The sequence below is a fragment of the Schistocerca nitens genome, chromosome 8 (assembly GCF_023898315.1).
Source record: "Schistocerca nitens isolate TAMUIC-IGC-003100 chromosome 8, iqSchNite1.1, whole genome shotgun sequence".
In the NCBI taxonomy this organism is placed as follows: Eukaryota; Metazoa; Arthropoda; class Insecta; order Orthoptera; family Acrididae; genus Schistocerca; species Schistocerca nitens.
This window is the reverse complement of record NC_064621.1, coordinates 447,845,921-447,865,992: the sequence shown is the minus strand read 5'-3', so window position 1 is coordinate 447,865,992 and position 20,072 is coordinate 447,845,921. Positions and strand designations below refer to the sequence as shown.

At 44.0% G+C, this 20,072-nt stretch overlaps 1 protein-coding gene across 1 annotated transcript in view; it reads right to left on the bottom strand.

The window, feature by feature from the left end:
- Positions 1-261: 261 nt before the first annotated feature.
- LOC126198758 (uncharacterized) overlaps positions 262-20,072 on the bottom strand; it is a 146,987-nt gene continuing 127,176 nt past the window's right edge. Inside the window, exon 3 of the mRNA XM_049935314.1 lies at positions 262-1,100. Coding sequence (XP_049791271.1) covers positions 958-1,100 — 143 coding nt within the window. The 3' untranslated portion in view covers positions 262-957. The remainder of the gene's footprint in view (positions 1,101-20,072) is intronic.

Below are 20,072 nucleotides of genomic sequence, written 5' to 3'. Positions count from 1 at the left end.
AGCCTATAACTTTTAGTGCTGCCGGTGTCGTTACGCCCGTTATTAACAAAGCGTGATGCAACTTTTTTAGTGGGTAGCACACTTTATGGATCGTAATACCTTGCGCAAAATTAATAAGAGCGGGAGGAGCATCGTAAAAGTTTAATTTTAATGCAACAGCGTGTTCTGCAGCAGCGACAGCGTAATGGTGAGTTACGTCGTCATAAAAACGAAAAAACTCTGCGGCTCTGTTTACAGTACACTCCAACGCAACAACAGAGATAATATTTTAATTACTTTATTGTTGTCCAATAAAAATTCTTACAAAAACACATTGATGGAGACAGAGGTTTCTGCCACACAAACTGAGTGAGGTTAATCTTAGTTTTCTGAAGAAAATGCAATGGCTAAACTAGCAGTTAAATTACTATCGTACTATACTTAAGATTAGGATAATAAGTGCTACATCTAACAAGAAAAGTCACCGGTTTCTGGAGTTATTACGCCATAGAGGCGTCATGCTGGATTGCACATATGCGACACCTGTGTTGTTGAAAGATATTGTTAAATCACATGTCATATGAAGAAATTCCTTTGTTGACATTTTTTCCTTGTTTCAAATATTGTAAAAGATAGCGTGTTAAAAAACTGGGCCATTGTAAATGGAATTACGACAAGTTTTGGGAGTGTAGTACATTTGAATAACACTATCGTGCCACTGGGCAAATTAGCGTTCAGTTTATCCTCCCAAAGATGTAAAACTGTAATGAACATAGTGGGTCCAGTGGCTGTACGGAAGATATTCCTCCTTCCGTTTACAGAAAGAGTTCAGATGCAACACAGTAGGTGGCGACGGTCTTCAGAGAACCCGCACGGGGTATTCTTGAACAGTGCATCGTTAATTCGGCTTTCCGCGGCTCCGGGCCGGAGCTTAAGTAAACGAACGAGTGGCGGCGGCAGCGGCGGCGGCGTCCGTGACTAGAAGCCAGCGTACTGCTTGACCAGCTTGCTCCACTCCTTGGGGTAGTTCCTCTGGATGTGCGACAGGGTGCGCTGGATCTGACGCGTCTCCTCTGGCGTGCACGTCGGGCAGGCCCCGCGGAGGACCAGCGGCGCCAGGGCTGCAACGAGACGAAAGGCACCGTCAGACACCGCAAAGCAACAGGGTGGCGCACGAAATGTTTTACCAATTGTTTCCTTCACAATTTACGACGCACATTAGATATGCCGCTGGGATCTCTCTACAGCAGTACCAGCAGAGCTTCGAAAAACAAATGAGTTACGAAATGACGTGCAATTCACGATACTGCCGCAGCAATGGCTGACAATGGAAGACTGACGACACAGCAACGATCGGCAATTGTGTTACTTTTTCATGAAACGAAAAGCCTTGTTGTGACTCAGAGGCGTTTTCGACAACAAAAAATGGTTCAAATGGCTCTGAACACTATGGGGCTTAACATCTGAGGACATCAGTCCCCTAGAACTTAGAACTACATAAACCTAACTAACCTAATGACATCACACACATCCATGCCCGAGGCAGGATTCGAACCTGCGACCGTAGCGGTCTCGCGGTTCCAGACTGAGGCGCCTAGAACCGCACGGCCACACCGGCTGGCTTTCGAAACAGTTTAACACATGATGGGTCCCTTGCAAGAAGACCATCCACAGGTTGTACGATAAATTTGTACAGGAAGGAACAGTATTGGAAGCGAAGCGACCTCTGCCTAAGCCTGTTTGTTCGCCGGAGAATATTGAAGCGGTACGAGTTGCTGTACAGAGAAGTCCCTGGAAATCGTGTAGAAAGGCAGCAGTGCAACTGGGAATATCCAGACGCTCCGTTCAACGCATCCTTAAAAGTGACCTCCGTATGTACCCATAAAAGATGACCTGTGCACAGAAGCTCACTGAAGAACACAAGCAGCAGAGACTGCTGTTTCCTCAGTGAGCATAGGATAGGGAAGAAACTCTCAACAAAGTTTGGTTTTCAGACGAGGCGCATTTTCACTTAGACGGTGTCGTTAACAAACAGAATGTACGCTTTTGGGCCACTGAAAACCCACAAGTGCTTCATGAACGACAACATTATGCTCCGAGGATTACAGCGTGGGCAGCAATTTCCAGTCACGGACTTATTGGACCCTTTTTCTTTGAAGAAATTGTGAACAGAGAGCGTTATTTGAGCATGCTTCGCAATAGGTTCATTCCACAGCTTCTTGCTACTGCCTTGCCCTTCAACACGCAGTGGTTCATGCAAGATGGAGCAAGGCCACATACTGCAAACACTGGAGGTTTTACACGAGAATTTCGACATGCGGATCATTTCACTCAGGTTTCCAGGTCGCTTCAATGACGGACAAAATTGGCCCCCCAATAGTCCAGACTTTTTTCTTTGGGGGTACCTAAAGGAAAAAAATTTCCCGAAACGGCCATGACATTTAATGGACCTCAGAAGACTTATTCTTCAAGCTTGCAGTGAAATTACGGAAGACATGCGCCGTAGGGTAATCACTAACTTGAGTGTTCGTTTGAAGGAAGGTAGGAAACGAAATGGTGGACATATTGAGCATGTGCTGATTCAAATGGCTCTGAGCACTATAGGACTCAACTGCTGTGGTCATAAGTCCCCTAGAACTTAGAACTACTTAAACCTAACTAACCTAAGGACAGCACACAACACCCAGCCATCACGAGGCAGAGAAAATCCCTGACCCCGCCGGGAATCGAACCCGGGAACCCAGGCGTGGGAAGCGAGAACGCTACCGCACGACCACGAGATGCGGGATAGAGCATGTGCTGAGTTAGAACAAATTTCCATGGACGGCTCTTCATTGTAGTATATGTTCCTTTCAGATTGTATTGACAATAAACTTTATATTCAAAAACAAAATGGTAACACATTTCGTGCACCACCCTGTATGTACACGCCATAGACTTATATGTAGATTAGAGCTGAAATCTCTGTGACAGTATGACGGCCACCAGACTGGATTAATGTTGTTCGTGTGTAGTTTTGTTATTATTCATGGTAGGGTAAATAAGTGGCGTGAGCAGTTTCAGATGTTGAGTGATTACTGAGAATAACATGGAGTATCCGTGCACACGTGTGAGACAGAGTTATCAGCATCTGACAGAGAAAGTTGTGGCCCTCCATTCGGCTGGCTTGTCGAATGGTGCAATATCCAGATTTATGAATCATTCAGATGTGACTGCGTGTGTACGTGATGGCGGACATGTTCGCCGTCAAACTTCTGGTTAACCATATCTGACCACTGCAAGGAAATATCGCACCAAACAAATCACAGCCCCATCCTATCCGCTTCTGCCATCCGAGAACGAGTAACGGACTCCCAGTAACACTCCGTGCCATCTTACACCGTTGGTCGGTAACTAGCTGCGGTCGGACTAAGGGATGCAAGTCTAATCTGTAGGCTGCCGTCACACCACAACACAAAGGGCAGCATTTCGAGTGCTATCATGACTGGGAAGCGTGGACTGGTGATGAACGTCGTCCTAATGTGCTCAGCAATCAATCGCGGTTCTGCACTACCCCGAATGACCAATGTCAGCGGATGTGGCAGCGAGCTTGGCAAGTGTCCGTTCTGGAGAGGCATAGCAGTGTTATTCCTGGCCATCGGATATGACACCAGGTCAAAGATGGTAGCGATTACGTCACGGTATCCTGCTTCTTATTTTGCTACCTCTCACGTCACGGTATAGTGATGCCACTTTTCAACAACAGGATAATGGTCGTCCACCTGTGTCCTGTGTCCCTAAGAACTGTTCGCGTGATGTAGAGGACTCCCGTGGCCAGCAAGAGCCCCCGATGTACTCTTGGTGGTTCTTTATAACTGTAAGTCGTTTTTGTGTTCACTGCAATAATCTCACTTTTCAACCCGTGGATTTCCATTTTCATTCCTCTTCACCTTGTGCGTGTGTAATCTTTTTACTTTTTTTGTCAGACAACTAATTCACACTGAGCGCGCAACGCGTGTTGGAACACACTGGCTGTGATGTAGGTCGCCATTTGTAGAAAACCTTGCAGTGCATTTGTTTCCGGACAGTACACGTAAAGCATTATTAGGCTCCCATCACCTCAACGTAAATGAAACGGGTGCTACTCGGGCAATGCTACACGCTGCCACTACTCCAAGATCCAGTGACGACGGCCCAGGGATACATCTACATCTACATTTATACTCCGCAAGCCACCCAACGGTGTGTGGCGGAGGGCACTTTATGTGCTACTGTCATTACCTCTCTTTCCTGTTCCAGTCGCGAATGATACGCGGGAATAACGACTGCCGGAAAGCCTCCGTGCGCGCTCGAATCTCTCTAATTTTACACTCGTGATCTCCTCGGGAGGTATAAGTAGGGGGGAGCAATATATTCGATACCTCATCCAGAAACGCACCCTCTCGAAACCTGGACAGTAAGCTACACCGCGATGCAGAGCGCCTCTCTTCCAGAATCTCCCACTTAAGTTTACTAAACATCTCCGTAACGCTATCACACTTACCAAATAACCCTGTGACGGAACGTGCCGCTCTTCTTTGGATCTTCTCTATCTCCTCTGTCAACCCGACCTGGTATGGATCCCACACTGATGAGCAATACTCAAGTATAGGTCGAACGAGTGTTTTGTAAGCCATCTCCTTTGCTGATGGACTACATTTTCTAAGGGCTCCCCCAATGAATCTCAACCTGGCACCCGCCTTACCAACAATTAATTTTATATGATGCCAGACCAACATCTTTGCGTCTGTCGTCAATGGAATATGAGTAGGTCGTGACTGTTCAAGTCCATGGGGCGATTTTTTTCCAATGCAGTCTGGGTGACGCGGCACATTATTGTACCTACACTGTTAAAGACCCAAACAGGATACCGTTGAGCTTTTAAGCCCGAATTCTAAGGTATGCTACTACCCACATTGCACCGATTAATACCCCACATTCTATTGGGTTTTGTGGTCTAGTGGTACACCGCGTGCTGAAAAACCGAAAGGTCGTGGGATCGCAGTCCAGATGGACCAACGAAAATTATAGTAACGTAAAGATTTGCGAGGAACCGCATATTGTTCTGATTCCAAGTTAAGCTTCCCTTCCATCGTATGGTTATTGGGACAGGTTCTGGTAACTAAAGTGGCATCCAGTCGAAAGACTTGCACCAGGCGTTCAACCGCACAGAATTGTTACTATTACTCTCGTTCAAAATCAGTTTCCTCGAGACGTGATGTCATGTCTACCAAACATTATCTGTAACACAATACTCAGATATCTTGTATGCACTAGCGCAATAGGCCGTATTAAATGATGAGAATAAATTAATACAGCTCCATGTAAATTGTGTTTAAAGTATGTTCGAATAAATTAGCAACGTTTATACAGTCTACACTGAGCCTTGCTAAGATCTTAATGCCTTGACACAGAACGAACAACTGATTACAACTTCAGAAGAATTGGATGATGGATTCAAGAGAAAGAGCTTCAAAAATTGAGCAACTCTTGAAGTGTTTGTCCGCCTCAGGTCCTTATGCAAGCAGTTATTCTGCTTGGTATTGATACAGTTGTTGGATGTCCCCCTGAGGGATATCGTGTCAAGTTCTGTCCAACTGGCGCATTGGATCGTCAAAATTCCGAGTCGCTTGGAGGGAACTACCCATAATGCTCCAAGCGTACTCACTAGGGGAGGAATCCGGTGACACTGCTCGGCAAGGTAGCGTTTGGCAAGCACAAGATAAGCAGCGGACACCCTCGGCGTGTGCGGAGGGGCATCATCTTGCTGAAATATAAGCCCAGGATGGCTTGCCATGAAGGGCGTACAATATCGTCGACGTAGAGCTGTGCTCTAAGTGTGTCTCGGATAACGACCAAAGGAGTCCTGTTATGAAGAGAAATGGCACTCCTGGTTGCTGGACCGTATGGTGGGTGACATTCGGATTGGTACCCCACCGCTATCCGGGTCGTTTCCAGACACCTCTTTGCTGGTCACCGGGATTCAGTCTGAAGGAGAACTCATCACTGAAGACAATTCTACTCAAACATGTAACACGTCAGCCTCAGTTGCAAATAGAAACCAAACTTTACCCAGGTTTCAGCCAAAATAATTTGGCCTTCTTCAGAAGCGAGTGACATTAAACTACTGCATGCCAAAGTTTGGCCATGTCACATATAAAACTGTAGCACCGTAGTAACCAGTCATAATCTACATTAGTTGGGCTGAAGAGAAACAGCAGGCCCCACTACGTGGACGAGGTCGGTAGACCGCGAGAGCTGCACTGGAACTTTGGCATGCAGTAGTTTAGCGTCACTCGCTTCTGCAGGAGGCCAAATTATTTTGGCTGAAACCTGGGTAAAGTTTGTTTTCTATTTGCAACTGAGCCTGACGTGTTACATGTTCAGTTATCACAGTTGTTGACAGGGCTGCACAATGTTAAAAATTCTTCAGTGTTAAAAATTCTACAATTCTACTCACTCAACGAGATTACAGTTACTTCACATAACTGTTCCGGGCAATACGGTTAGCTAAGACACAAACTATAATAGCGTATACACTTCGTTCTTCAGATGCTTCCAAAGTAAAATTTCAAAGAGCGTTAAATTACGCCAAATTGCATACGACGCAAGAGTCCTACTCCAGGTATCCAATGTTCTCGGAAGTCGGTAACTGGCTGTGCTCAGGTATAAACACTGAAATGTGCTGCGGCTCAATCGCGCTGCAGCTACGGTTCACTTCGCACAGCTAGGGATACGGTTCACAAGTTCTTTAACGAGGTGCACTGGAGCTGGTTAATTAGCTTCACCATTTCAGTAAGCTTTCTAAAGAACATTACATAGTACGGCGGAAGAAGCTTACAGCTATTTTGCAATATTTCAAATACGAATCACAATAGGCTGTTGGCGTCCTTAGGGCGGTGGCGGCATTGAGGGGTTTGCTTCCGAAATAGATTCCCTTGGAAACTGAACAGCATACTCCCTTCCCCAATCAGATATTTCTTTTTGTGCTCTGATTCTATTCATTTGTGAATAACACGCCTATGTGAAAGGCAGAATACCTAGCACAGATTGCAAATGAGGTAAGAAATAGAATGGCCTTAGTTCTTGCACTATCTGCAGGATCTAGTCTTTATCAAAACTCTTTATAACGGCGTCCTCAGAATGCAATATTTCACAGGGCACCGTTTGCCAGTTTTGTGCTCAATACGAAGCCTCTGTGTTTTTCGAAGATGTCTATCAAGTGCAGAAAATGTACTGTGGAGGGGAGAAGATATAATGTACTGCATACTATCAGCAGACTGACACTGCACACGTGCACACGATGAGTACCACATACGACCCGTGGTCAACTTCTCCAGTGCACTAAATATTTTTGTCACTGTGCCAAGTGTCGATGTTGCCAGGTGGGCTTTTAATGCTGATATAATAGTCGCCCATAATGTCGATTCAGAGATTTAGAAAATCCCGTAAGTTATGTTTTTCATTGTATTTTTTGGTAATGATACCAAACGACATGAATCTGTGTCTACGTTTAACATCAGCTATGAAAAAACGGTTTCTTGGGCGATTTATGATTAGGTGTAACGCGTCCTCAGATGGACTCTCGTGTGACCTCGGAAGATGAACGATTCACTCAGCACTGGAATACTGTGAAGATAACTGGGAAAAGAAACATAAGGACGTGTCGTAAAACAAGCCTTTGTTTTCACTAGAAGCTGTTCAATAAATTCTACTCATTCAAGTAGATCGTAAAACGATTTTAACACCTGTACACAAGGTATTGGTAAAACTGCGATGAAATTTTTGAGTTTTTATGACTGTACGAAGACTTACACATTTTTTCCCCGGTTAATTTTCTGAAATGAAAATGACGTAGGGCACTCTTCAATTACGTTCCTATGGGGATTGCGAAATAAAATACAAAAAAAAAAAATGGTTCAAATGGCTCTGAGCACTATGGGACTTAACATCTATGGTCATCAGTCCCCTAGAACTTAGAACTACTTAAACCTAGCTAACCTAAGGACAGCACACAACACCCAGTCATCACGAGGCAGAGAAAATCCCTGACCCCGCCGGGAATCGAACGCGGGAACCCGGGCGTGGGAAGCGAGAACGCTACCGCACGACCACGAGATGCGGGCTAAAATACATATACTAGTAATCTGAACGTATCTACTTCGACACAACTTCCTCTTTTAGTTTTCTATAAGCAACTACGCAGAAACACCTTTTTTGTTGATGTTAGTGTCATCGAACTAAGCAAGTAAGACAGTGTTACCGAATTTCCGGCATGGTTGGTTACAAGCGCTTTCGGTTTCTTTGAATCTACGAATAACAGAGTTATACTTCATTATCTCTTTCCTCAGCTACGAATAATTTTATTTTACTTTCGACAAATTTGTCTGTCTAGCAAACGGTGATGTGTTTTTGTTATGGCTATATTGATAAATCTTCATTCTATGAAGCAGGGCGGTTGTCTTTTTTATGTTGGATACACAGAATATGATTACAATCATTACGAGTTTCGGCCATGCAGTGACTATCTTCAGAGTGCATGGTATTTGTTCGCCAAATCATGGAAAGATTCTCACGGTGGCCAACGCGGTAATGACTGTAATATTGCTCTGTCACTGTATTCACATTTAAAAGAAATATATTGTCATATTGATGGCATTTATCAGACTAAAGTTTTTAACGAATTGGAAATCATCCGTGATTGGCGCCCTCTAGAAAGACATAAACTTCGCGTGTAGAAATAATGATTTACTGGTGACGTCGGAATAGTTTAGTTCCTGGAAGAGCAGAAAAACGTTGTAGAGGGAGCTTACGACCCGAAGACAACAGAAGCTATTACGCCCGCCGGCCCCCGTCGTTTCGTCGGGGTTTAATAAGGGCCGCCGTGTCAAACAGGTAGTTTAATAATTTCGAGCGGCCTTTGTGTGCCGAGGCGTGGAATGTGACGCCTCGCTCATCGCTCGAGGGAGGCGTTTGCGTTGACACTGGCCTGTGGAACGCGTCAGCGTCCAGAGAGAATGTTACTGTAATAGAGAATCGTCACTGTCTTTATATGAATCTGTAGCCCATCTAAACATGGCTTCCGGTCTCACCTGACTTCCAGCTACACTCATAGTCGGAAAATCTCTGCTCACATTAACACCTTACATTCACATTACCAGAAACTCCAAAAAAGAGAGTCGAAAATAATGATATACTTGACTCCCGTTTCAAGTATATCTCAATATCTTTAGGCACTATCGGCGTATTGTATCGTCTAAAGACGATCCTCCACAATTCGCCATAGACGGCTTCTAAAGCAGATGTCTGCAGAGCGCAAGCAGCAATAAAAAAAATCAAATAATACGCCATCTTCACACACGCTTATTATCTAAAGTACGACCGACGAAGTATCAAAACAAGTTTTTGACTGGTTTGACGATTTAGTAGCAGGGAGGATGCAGCATATTATCTTGAATGGAGAATTATAGACGGATGTATAAGTAACATGGGAGCCTTACTGTTCGTGTTGCACATTATTGACGTTGCTGACAGACTTTTCACATATGGTGCGTTAATCTATGACGACGTAATTATCTGAAAAGCTGCACAAATATCTAATCAGATCTTGATAAGGCTTCAAAGCCATGTAAGGACTGGCTAGTTGCTTTAAATGTTCAGGTATGTCATTCCACGAAATGAAAAAAATATAGTATCCTGTGGCTAAGAATATTATTGAGTTGCGATTGGATTCGGTCAACTGACACAAATGGGTGTAACAATTTGTAGGGTGTGAAACGTAATAGTAACATGGGCTCAGTCGTAGGTAAAACCGGTGACTCATTGGTTACTTGTTAGAATAGAAGGCAAATGCTATCGGTCTTCGAAGGAGATTGTTTACTAAACAAACATGCGACCAATGTTAGAACACTGCTCAAGTGTGTGGGAACTGTACCTAATTGGATTAACAGTGAATATTTAACAGATACAAAGAAGGGCATCACAAGTAGTAATAGGGTTGTTTGACTAATAGGAGAAGGTCACAGAGATGCTGAAAAAACTGAACTGCCAGACGCGTCAAGATGGACACAAACTATCCCGAGAAATCCTGCTTACAAAGTTTCAAGAATCAGCTTTAAATGATAAATCTAGCAATATGCTATAACTTCTTAAGAATTTTTCCCGTAATGATAGCAACTATAGCGCACAGAGAGACTTTTAAGCAATCATTCTTCCCCTGCTCCGTACATCAATAGAACAGGAAGGAGATCTAATAACTAACACAGTGAGAAGCAACATCTCCCACGCTCTTTACACAGGTTTGCAGGGTATGGATGTAGATGTAGATGTAGATATAGAAGCACATGTAGATTTCTTTTTCAGTTAATTCATGCTGGCGATGCTGGCATTCGCAAGGTCGTTCAGTTTCGTCTGTTTCGTCTATCAGTGATTGAACAACAATGAAGCTCATTCGTATGTGCACCGAAGAAGCTCCCACCCTATGACTTTGTTAGAATGTGATGCTCCGCAGTGGCCGAGCGGTTCTAGGCGCTAAAGTCTGGAGCCGCGCGACCGCTACGATCGCAGGTTCGAATCCTGCCTCGGGCATAGGTGTGTGTGATGTCCTTAGGTTAGTTGAGTTTAAGCAGTTCTAAGTTCTAGGGGACTGATGACCTCAGCAGTTAAATCCCATAGTGCTCAGAGATATTTGAACCATTTTTGATGCTCCGCACTGACAGTAGTAGTGGGAATAACGAACCTTAAATCAAATTACGAGGGCCAGAACTGGAACTCAGATTCCCTTGCAAAAGAGTCCAGCATCTTAATCTCTGCGACCCATTTCTTAGATATTAGCGTCAACTTGTTACTTAAGTAAAACATATGTCGATTTGATAAAGTAACTCTTTTCCAAATTTACAGTGGGTATTAATGTTGCCAATGCTTGGAAATAAGTAGTCAGTAACATCTTTTAAAAATTCGAGTAAGGAACAGCATATAATTAACATATTATAGCCGGCGTGAGTGGCCGTGCGGTTCTAGGCGCTACAGTCTGGAACCGCGTGACCGCTACGGTCGCAGGTTCGAATCCTGCATCGGGCATGGATGTGTGTGTTGTCCTTAGGTTAGTTAGGTTTAAGTAGTTCTAAGTTCTAGGGGACTTATGACCTCAGCAGTTGAGTCCCATACTGCTCAGAGCCATTTGAACCATTTTTGAACATATTATAGAAAAATAATAAAGATCTTTGAATCTTGGCTTCCAGTTCCATCATATGAATACTAATCTGCAACTGAAGGTACTTGCACACACTGGTATGCATCTGCTGTTACTTATTACAGTGCTTTTAGAAGCTTATATATAGTAAGATAGTGGAAAAAAATTACACGACGCAAATATGGAAATCATGAAACAAACTGTCGATTTTTTCAGCGATTCCTCAACAATTAAAATTATAACCATTCTGCATCACGTTAGTCAATAGCTCAGTGCTGCACTGCGCCCTATTTCAATCCTTTTTTGGCTCAAGCGCTCACTACGCCAATTGTAAAATATTCTTATTACAAAAAAAAATTATTTAAAAACTAACCATGAGATGTTTCTGAACAATATTATTTTAGAAAACAGCCATTTCATGATAAAACTGATCATTATTTAGAAACAGTCTCTGAAAATTGACTCAATAGTTGTGTCAACAAGGGATTTCGATGTCTGAGAGAAAAAAAAATAATTTTTATGATATAGAAAGTCGCGATTTGGAGAAAGCTTGATACGTTGTTTACAAAATTTGTTGACTTGAAATGTCTAGTCATTCTGCAAGCTATCAAACAAAGTTTCTTGACAAATATATAGTAAGATATTCTTGTAACGCCTGCCGCCAACTAAGAAATGAAGAAGATATGTTTGCCTGTGAGGTACACTACTTTTGTACAGCATGAAATATGTCAAGTGTACCTGAAATTTCCTTTCTATGTAGACTGTGTATTGCGTAAATGGAATATGGATTCAGTAAAATGATCGCGCCATCGTCAGACCTCAGTTTTGGTAACCCGAAAACAACAGATAGAGAACGCTTAACGTTATTCTAACGTCTGAAATTTTCAAGAACAATAACAAATATTTAAGGAAAAAGAAGAATAAATGAGTTACAGAAAAGCCTGACCTCCCTCTCAGACTGTATCTGCTGATATTCTAAAGCTTAATAAATTAAAATTGTAGAACTTTGATTCGCCATTACGGAAATTAAATAACTGGTTTTAAGAATATCATAAGAGCAACGTGGTAGATATTTGCGCATAACTGTCAAAATTACACGAAACTTCTATTCACTAAAGGAGTATCTTACTTTTTTTTTGTTTACTTACGTCAACAGACCTACAGGGATTCAGAAACACCAACAGGGACAGCCTAGACTACTATAGAATTTAACTGTTTCACATTCGCTTTTACACACAGTTATGAAATAACTCATCATGAGGCGCTTCAGTACATTTTACTCTTAGGAGATCATTTTCCTAGATTCCAACAGCATTCTCGTATTTTACTTCGTATTATGTTTATCTTAGCTTTGATTTTCTTCCGACTGACTGCAGTATTGTTTCCAAAAGATTTGTACAAACCTTTCGACCCAGAACTACTTTACTGAATGTCCACTTATAATTTCTCATTGGATGTACCACACTCTTTATTTTTTACAAAATTCGGTCGTAGGGCGGAATACGAATTAGTTGTTTTCCCCAACTGTGACGATTTTAGTGCTACAGTGAACTTTTCTGGAACTTTATCCGTTGTTTATTAAAACGTCCGCAGCAAAGATATGTAGCATAATTGCTGGTGCTCGTTATTCATACTGCTGTGCACTCCACAGAATTAACAGTCTCACAGCAAATCATACAATGGAAAAGTTGAATGTCGACCATTACTTTAATTGCCCAACTTTTCAGCTTCTGCGCCCAAGACAGATTTTCAGCTGGAGCCGCGGCCCGAGGCTAGTTTTAGCTTACACGTCGCGATTCATAGATAAATTCCACTAGTAAAATGAATACTTGCAAACAATATACGAAGTGTACGATATTATGTTGCGAAACCTTCACATCGGTATATTTGCTTTCCAGAAAAATCATGCTTCCATCATGTTCAGTCAATATTACATTGTAGTCTGTTCCTGATTCAAAAGAGACTGTAATTTCTCATTTATGAGCGGAAAAGCTGCTCGCATACAAATACAGCAGCAGTTGCGGAGAAAACGCAAACTCTAAAGTTAATTTTTGACGGCCTAAAACAAAATTCGCCACACTTTCCAAGAACTACCTAGTCTTCTAAGAAAATACGACGGGAAGAGCTCTTTGATGTTTCTGATTAGCATCCGACTCGGCAACTGATCTTCTGGATTATGTAGAGGCAATTGAATTTAGAGATGCGGAACTCCTTAAAGATGGAACGCCATCGCTGTAAAGTCGCGATCAAAGAAAAAGCAGAGTAAATTGAAAGGAAAACGATTTAACGATGAAATTTTCTTCTGCACCGTTGTTGGAAGGGATGAATCGTTATTCGGGCTTGGTAACAAAAGGCGAAGAATTTTATCAGCTCTATAATTTAGGCAGTTTCACAGATCTATAAGTAAGTTGATAATTTACACGGAAAAGTTGGCAATTTATTTATGAGTGCACTTCCTTTGTTGCTGATACAATATATTTCGAAGGGTAGCGTAATTTGTCTTATTTATGCGATGTCTATACCTCTCAGTCCGGCAAGCGCAGGATGATGATCAGCTAGGCCACATGGAATATTCTGCGGAAAAATGGACTCTTAAAGTCTGTCTCCATGTCCAGGGATGTAGTTCTTCTGGAAAAGATTATAGTTACGGTCTTGGATTTCTCTTGTGACTCTCATACTGTAATCTACTTCAGTTTTTCCAGATATTGCATTTATTGCATTTTTTTCGCCTGTGTTCTTTTTCAGTAAAATCTTCGTGTTCCACTTCCTGGTAGACTGTACAATTCTACTGCCTTCATCATACATATATACAGAATTTGAAAATAATTCAAGAGAAATTAAGAAGCGGACGGAAGCGGAAGCGACGAGCATATTTCTTTCCCCCCTTTAACCTATGGGAAATTTCACTGTGTAGAGAGTAGCTGACACAGGTACCCTGTTCTCTTCGCCATACGTTGTGCGGTGGTTAACTGAGTATATATTTTTACCTCAGACATAGATTCCAAGGGCTGTGTTCTGTTGGAGAGCTTTGGACCACGTGTTTATGTAGGATCGTCTTTCTCAACTGCCCTCAGCACATTCTCCTGAAGTTGAAAATTGTAACAAGATGCAGGAAGGCCTGCAGAGAAACAGTGCTTGTGGCACGGATTGACCGTCAGCAAAAACAAAGGTAACGTGCTAGGCATAAATGAGCAAATATACACATACGATTGCAGAACGATCACCGGAAGCAGTCATATTCATAAAGTATCTGTGAGGATGCGTAAAGGGCGATTTAAAGACAACATAAAACTGATCGCATGTAAGGCAGATGCCAGAATGAGATTCACTGGAAGAGTGCTTAGGAAATTTAGTCCAACTACAAAAGAGGCAGCTTACCAAACCCTCGTTCGACCAATACATTAGGTTGTTCGTCAGTCTGGTGGCCATACCGGATAGGATTGATAGAAGAAATAGAGAAGATCCAAAAAACAGCAAACGGTTCATTTAGATTTAAAAGCGCGGAAGGGTCACGGAGATACTCAGCCAACTTCATTGGTAGACGCCGCAAAAGAGGCGTTTATAATTCAGACAGCGTAAGTTCCTAGGAGAGTCAACCATTATATTGAGTCCTCTGACGCATGTCCCGCGAAAAGATTATGAAGGTAAAATTAGAGAACTGACAGGGAGGCTTACAACACACACCGTAAATTGGCTTGCGGGGTGTGGATGTAGATGCAGACGGAAAGGTTTGTACAGTTGTACAGATTTTTACATCGTGATGATAAAAATTTTCAATTAATGACGGCAAATGCCTCGTTTGAGATATGAAACGTAGGTCTGAAAACGACTGAAACAAAAGCTACGAAGCCAGTGTGTTGTGGAGATGATGCTGTCAGTGCAATACGTGAACCTACCAACTCTTTTTTCTACATTATACTAAAATTATTTATTACTGATGTACTTGCTAATATTTTAGGCTAGGCAAACCCGACGCTCATGTTGGTGTAGACTGCGTTGTGTGTGTAGAAGCAACCCCAGCTACCCGCCTGGGATGGCGTGATGTGTACATCGACGTGGTCAGTCTTGATCTAAATGTATGCATGGCTGCAGTCTGCTTTTATGAGTTGAAGGGTATGGTATAATCTGTCAGCTCTAGTGAAACACGTTCACATCCGGTTACTCAACTGACGGCTCTCATTCTGCTAGATTCCTTCTTTTTTTTTTTTTTTTGGGGTGGGGGGGGGGAATCATGGTGTTTTTGTCACACACACACACACACACACACACACATACAGGGTGTTTCACTAAATGTGTTTGCCTGTGTAAGTTACGAAGTAATAGGCAACGGAAATATTTATTGCAGTAAATCACCATAAAAAACGTTACACTGTCAGCGGAGCTATGAACATAGCTTATTGTGTTATTATACAAAGAGTTACGTCAAAAATATACAATTTTTTAATTGGAACAGTAGTTGATTCTATCATGCACTGGAATCAGTAACATCAACTGTGTTTACATCAATTTAAATTACATTCCAATCACTTTTAGTTTGGGAGCTACAACACTTCAAAGTTTCAGGGGCAGATACCACACACTTTATATAATACATGGCTGTGTGGTGGGTGATGGGTGTTCTGGCGGTGGGAAGTTGATTTAAATGAGATGTTCAAATGTGTGTCCATGTTCCTGAATGCACAATGCAATACGCCCTCTAAAGGACCTGCGGACGAGATGTAACATCGCCGGTGTCACGGAGCAACATGCGTCCTCGATGCGCCGTTTTAGATCATCTGGGGATGTCGGCTCAGTGACATAAACACGATGCTTTAGATATCCCCAGAGAAAGAAATCTTATGGTGTTAAATCGGGCGACCTTGCGGGCCATGAATGAGGACCATGGCGCCCCAACCACCTTCCTCCAAACCTGTTCTTTAGTTCTTCCATAACAGCACGCGCAAATGGGATGGGTGACCCTCGTGCCCCACACACATAGGGACTCTCGTGTGTAGACACACATGTTCAAGGAGACCACCCAAACCGTCGACTATGAACACGCGATATAACTCACCTGTCAGTGTATCTGGGCAGTAGTGTGGACCGATGATTTTATCCCCAAGGATTCCACACCATACATTAATAGACCACCTAGTTGACGGTCGACAGGTCGCACCCACCGACGATTGTCTGCGGCCCAGTAGTGCACTTTAAGGCGATTCACTGCATCATAATTTGTGAACGTGGACTCACCAGAGAACATAACACCTTGGAAAGACTCCAGCGTGAAATTACGCATGGCCCATTGACAGAATGTAGCTCTTGCGCGGAAATCGTTCCCATGCAGCTCCTGGGTCAGTGACAGGCGGTATGGGTGAAACCTGCGGCCGTATACTATACGCCACACAGATCTGAGACTGACAGGCCAGCCGGAGTGGCCGAGCGGTTCTAGGCGCTACAGTCTGGAACCACGCGACCGTTGCGGTCGCAGGTTCCAATCCTGCCTCTAGCATGGATGTGTGTGATGTCCTTAGGTTAGTTAGGTTTAAGTAGGCTAAGGAGGTATTATCAGCGCAGTGTCGTCTGGCAGGAACGACAAAGGTGGCAGTTGCTGTACAGGGAGGAAAAGCGGAAATTCCAAAAGGAACTGCGGGAAGTTAGAATGAAAAGTTGGGAAAACTTTGTGCTCAACCAGCTAGTCACGGACCCGTGGGGGCTCCCATATAAGTTGGTGAGAGAAAAAATCCGCTCTCCTCTGGAGTTATCAACAGTCAGGTACGGGGATAGGATGACGGAGTCCTGGCAGGAGACTGCGGGGGTCCTCCTCCACTCCCTGCTGCCTGACGACAATGCGGATGGGGAGACAGAGGGACAGCAGCAACTAAGAGATCGAGACCAAGAAATATACACCAATGAGACAGCTGTCTACCCCTTCTCTGAGGAGGAGGTAGCAACCCATATAAGATCTCTGCAAAGAGGAAAAGCACCTGGGCCAGACGGCATTGTGGCGGAGTGGTGCAGTTTCTGGCGCCTCAGCTGACTGCGCCACTAACACATCTGTACAATGAATGCCTCCGACAGAGAAAGTTTCCAAAGAAATGGAAAATGGCACACGTAGTTATCATAAAGAAAGGACCGGATAAAGATCCCGCAGATGTAAAATCTTACAGGCCGATCTGCCTGCTAGATATATTTGGCAAAATATTGGAAAAACTGCTGGCTGACAGATTGACAGCACACCGAGTGTTGTGCGGGATGAGTGACAGGCAGTTCGGGTTCAGGCCGGGGCGGTCGGCATCTGATGCAATCGCCCTGGCGGCCGAGGTCTGTGGCTCGACCCCGCACAAATACGTGGTTGGCATCATGGTTGACATCAGTGGCGCCTTTGACAACCTGTGGTGGCCTTCGCTCTTCTCCTGCCTGCGGGAGAAAGAGTGTCCAGGGCCGCTGTATGGTTGCCTGAGGAGCTATTGCGAGGATCGGGAGGTCTGGCTATCATCCTCTAGCGAAAGAGTTGGAAAGACAATTACTAAAGGATGTCCCCAAGGTTCCGTCTTAGGACCCCTCTCCTGGGACATCCATATGGAGCCTTTGTTAGATAGTTTACAACAGAGTGAAGAGGTGCTAGAGGTGATAGCCTACGCAGATGACCTCCTCCTGTTGGTTGGCGGCCGCAGCCGCGAAGCCATCGAACCGAAAATAGAGACTGCATTAGATAAACTCCAACAGTGGTGCCACACGACTAAAATGACGATATCGCCCAGCAAATCTACTTACCTTCTGCTAAAAGGACATCTCATTAGGAACCCGACAGTCAGAATAGACGGTTCACCAGTTCTCAGACGACGTGAGACACGCTACCTAGGAGTCATCATTGACGAGAGGTGGAGTTTCGGAAAACACATTGATACCGTCACCCAAAGAGCCCTTCAGATACTAAACAACAACATCTCAATAGGCCACAAAAGATTCCATCTTCCTCCACACCTAATTAGACTTTATCATAACAGCATCTTAACCTCAGTTGTGGGCTACGGCTCGGGAGTCTGGGCGCACAGCCTCACGAGGGTGGTGCCCGCCATGGCAGTGAGAAGGGTCCAGAGAAGCATGATACTAAGAGCTGTGGGTGCCTACAGAACATCTACAGGGGGGGGGCCCTATTAGTCATAATGGGACTTTGCCCTCTGGACATTAAGATAAGGGAACAGGCGGCCTGGTATTGGGCCAAAAATGGTAACTACGAGAAGATTGTAGATATTATGGGTATTAGGGTGGGGGATAAAAGAGAAATAAGGCAAAGAGGGGAGGAGCTCTGGCAGGAGACTTGGGTGATAGAAGAGGCTGGACGACGAACCTTCCAGTTTCTACCTGATGTGAGGGAACGCCTGGGAATGAAGTACTTCGAGCCCACACGAGGTCTGGTTCACTTTCTCACTGGCCATGGACCCTACCCGACGTACTTATGTCGATTTGGGAAAAGGGCGACACCAGCGTGTGACTGTGGCGATCCGGAGGGTACACCCGAGCATGTTGTTTACGAATGTCCCCTCTTCAATGACGTCGCAAACACACTACGAGACAGACTTCCCAACCATGACACGTATGAATTGCTCAGACGAGAGGAAACTTTTCAGACTCTTAACACCTTGGCAAACGAGGTATCACGAAAAGTTCTAATTGAATATCTAAAAGAGATACAGTAAATAACAAGGACAAAAATCACCGATTTCGACCAAGAGCCCTATTCCCATGCCGCCTGTGCATGGACTGGCCGACTTCTTTCCGAGTTGGAATCCGCCATGTGCAGGACTAGGGGGAGTAGGGATCAACCACCGATTATGACACACACCGGACATGACGTAGGATAAGTTAGTTTGTAGGACTTAGATATACGAAATCAGAATAGGTACTGCAGCGAATTATAACGTCGAGGCCTGCCCAGTGCCAGGGGCATGTTCTTCGGGGTTAGCTCGAAGAACAAGGCATATCATAGTAGGTTTATATTCTTACTGGCACGCATGTGACGCTGCAGAATATATATATACAAATTCAATTAGTTATAGGACTAGGTATAAACAGTAGATGTAGATATTAATTGCCCATTGTTGTTAATAACTGTAGCTCACTATAAAACTAAAAAACTAGCTGCACAATTTAACAAAAATGTATAATTGTTAGGACCCACTAATGAGCTAAGGAAGTGGGTTAACTTGTATCAATTATAATGGTTTTCTTAATTAAAAAAAAAAAAAAAGAAGTTCGAGGGGACTGATGACCTCAGATGTCAAGTCCCATAGTGCTCAGAGCCATTTGAACCATTTGAGACTGACACCAGCGACTGCAGCAACGGTTCGTAAGCTGACAGGAGGATAGTGGTGTACTGCAGCTGCCGGCCTATGTGACCGAGTTGTTCTAGCCGCTCCATTCCGGAACCACGCTGCAGCTGTGATCGCAGGTTCGAATCCTGCCTCGGGCATGAATGAGTGTGACGTCCTTAGGTTAGTTAGGTTTACGTAGTTTTAGGTAGGGGACTGATGACCTCAGATGTTAAGTCCCATAGTACTTAGAGCCATTTGAATCATTTGTACTGCAGCTGAAACAAACACCTCCGTGTCCTCACTTCTTGCAGTTCTTCGTCTGTTCCTGCGGCGCATTACCAAGCTGCCTGTTTCCCGAAGTCTTTGTTCGGCCCGTAAGAACTTAATAACTGCCGGAGCTCTTCCCCAAGGATGTCTCACTGCGTGCGCCATGGCTGCTTCAGTGGCATCGTGTCGGCATTCGCCGAGCATCAGGAACATGTCAACGTACACGCTGTTCGTGTATGCCATCTTCATCGGATGTCAGTAACTGTGGTATATTGAGCCCCGTTTGTTTGTGTGGCTCGAACCGTCGGCTATACGGCCGT